Raw genomic sequence first — 1811 nt, forward strand, 5'->3', positions numbered from 1 at the left:
TGCTATGTAGAATGTTTTAAGTCAATTCTGACTTTAATTATTTACTAATTATGGCCATTATTTATTACTTGAATAGATTCATTATTTAGAGGAATTTGGTTGATTGATTTAGCTCTTAATTGTCATTTCTTGTGTGACACATTTTCTGATTACCTGAGGTTGTGCCAAGTGCATTTAGGATTAATCCAATGGCCATATTCTCTAGTTGGACTTGATGTCAACAATCATTATAAAGTAGGGATTAATCATTATTTTATTGTATTAATATTATTTCAGGCTTGGTTTGAAATATTTATTCCTAAAAGATTTTTGATCAATAATAGAGAACAAGAACAAGATGATGATAGTAGTCCTGGGTCAGTTCATTTGACCACACCTAACTTCTCATTGTACAATCAAAGACCAATGAAATAGCAATGGTTCAGTGTTATTATTAGTAACAACAGTTTGGTGTTATTATTAGTAACAATAGATTATCAACAATACAGGAAAGAGTGGCAGGGGACTAGAATTAATTAATCAATTATAAAAAATAATAATTGAATTGTTATTTTTTTGTAAAAGCATTTTGTGTAGTCTCTAGAGCTTGTTTCTTTAACTTAATGTGTGTGTCAGGTCAGCAATGGAGAGGAGGAGGTTTACATGAATCCTACACTACCATCAGGACCTTTGGGTTGCCGAACAACAGTTCTAAATATAGACACACTATGATGTAATGTTACTAACAATAGAAACATACACTAAAGCAGAAGATCCTTTAGTTGAGCCATGGCGTAGTCTCTCTGGTCTGCCTTGGGGAGTTGTTGTTTTCTTAACATAAATGGCACTGTCTTTCTGACTCCTCTGACTGAACATTGTCTTAAATTGGACTTCATCTCCTGAACTTAATTCACTAAATTCACAGCCATCTGCAAGGAAATGAAGCCACACCCAAACCAAACACACATTACCTGACATTGAGTTTTTGTGAAAGAAAACAGAAATAGTTTCTCCATTATCATCTTTATAATTAATGAAACCAAACTAATAAATGGATGACAATAAGAACCAGTCCTGGTCCAGTCATTACAGTTAATACAGTTGCAAACTCATTAATCATGTGACTTTTACCATACTAGTAATTCATGTCAAGTGAGAAAATTGGATCATGTGACTTTTACCATACTAGTAATTCATGTCAAGTGAGAAAATTGGGTCAACACAGGTACATGCACAGTTAACATTAGGTGGTTAGGCTATGGGTGGGGTCAATATACAGTTGACCCTTTGACTTATGCTACTGTGCTACACTACACTAGGTCTCACTTGGTCTTTGATACGTTCAACCGTTCCTCTCATTAACTCTTTCTTGTTTGTTATATTAACTGCTCTGTAAGTCCCACTCAGCTCATTGTATCCCAACTGAAAATTAACCTGTTAATTAATATTAATGTTATAATCAGCTGTTAATAACAGTCGTACTGTTTCTCCAGTTTGTAGTAATATCTTGTGGTCACTGATGCTAGTGAAACTGTAAGGGATACACTCACCACCAACCAATGGAATATCTAACACTGGCTTTATTAGACCTTCATATTCATCCTACATGCATCAATAATAATAATAATAATAATAATAATAAATAAATAACTCACTGAGCTGTCAGAACTCTTCATTGGTCTCACTATGACTCCTTCATAAGCTTCAGGTTGTACAGTCTAAAGTAATGATGTCATATTGTGTCATGTGATGTCATTAGGTACTTCTCTCCTAACAGATCCTGGCTCCAGTTTTCTTATTTCATCTGCTGACAGTCGCCCGTTCTTTTTTAC

At 34.2% G+C, this 1811-nt stretch overlaps 1 protein-coding gene across 1 annotated transcript; it reads right to left on the minus strand.

The window, feature by feature from the left end:
- Positions 1-384: 384 nt before the first annotated feature.
- LOC105315927 (cold shock domain-containing protein E1-like) lies at positions 385-1805 on the minus strand. Its single transcript, XM_011410705.2, has 7 exons — positions 1743-1805; positions 1635-1697; positions 1462-1581; positions 1306-1413; positions 951-1023; positions 740-908; positions 385-690 (listed from the first exon to the last, which is right to left on the minus strand). Exons 2-7 carry the CDS (start codon positions 1653-1655, stop codon positions 639-641), a joined length of 543 nt encoding a protein of 180 aa, XP_011409007.2. The 5' UTR covers positions 1656-1697; positions 1743-1805; the 3' UTR covers positions 385-638.
- Positions 1806-1811: the final 6 nt, after the last annotated feature.

This window comes from Amphimedon queenslandica, unplaced genomic scaffold (genome assembly GCF_000090795.2).
Source record: "Amphimedon queenslandica unplaced genomic scaffold, v1.1 AMPQUscaffold_6868_Cont21177, whole genome shotgun sequence".
NCBI lineage: Eukaryota > Metazoa > Porifera > Demospongiae > Haplosclerida > Niphatidae > Amphimedon > Amphimedon queenslandica.

Bases quoted from the DNA above. Each gene is read 5' to 3' on its own strand.
- LOC105315927 (XM_011410705.2), bottom strand. From the start codon at position 1,655: ATGAAGAGTTCTGACAGCTCA. The intron at 1,024-1,305 runs GTGAGACCTAGT...TCCATTTATTAG, and splicing joins TTGAACGTATCAAAGACCAA to TTTGGTTTCATTAATTATAA. The intron at 691-739 runs GTATGTTTCTAT...GTCTATATTTAG, and splicing joins AAAGGATCTTCTGCTTTAGT to AACTGTTGTTCGGCAACCCA.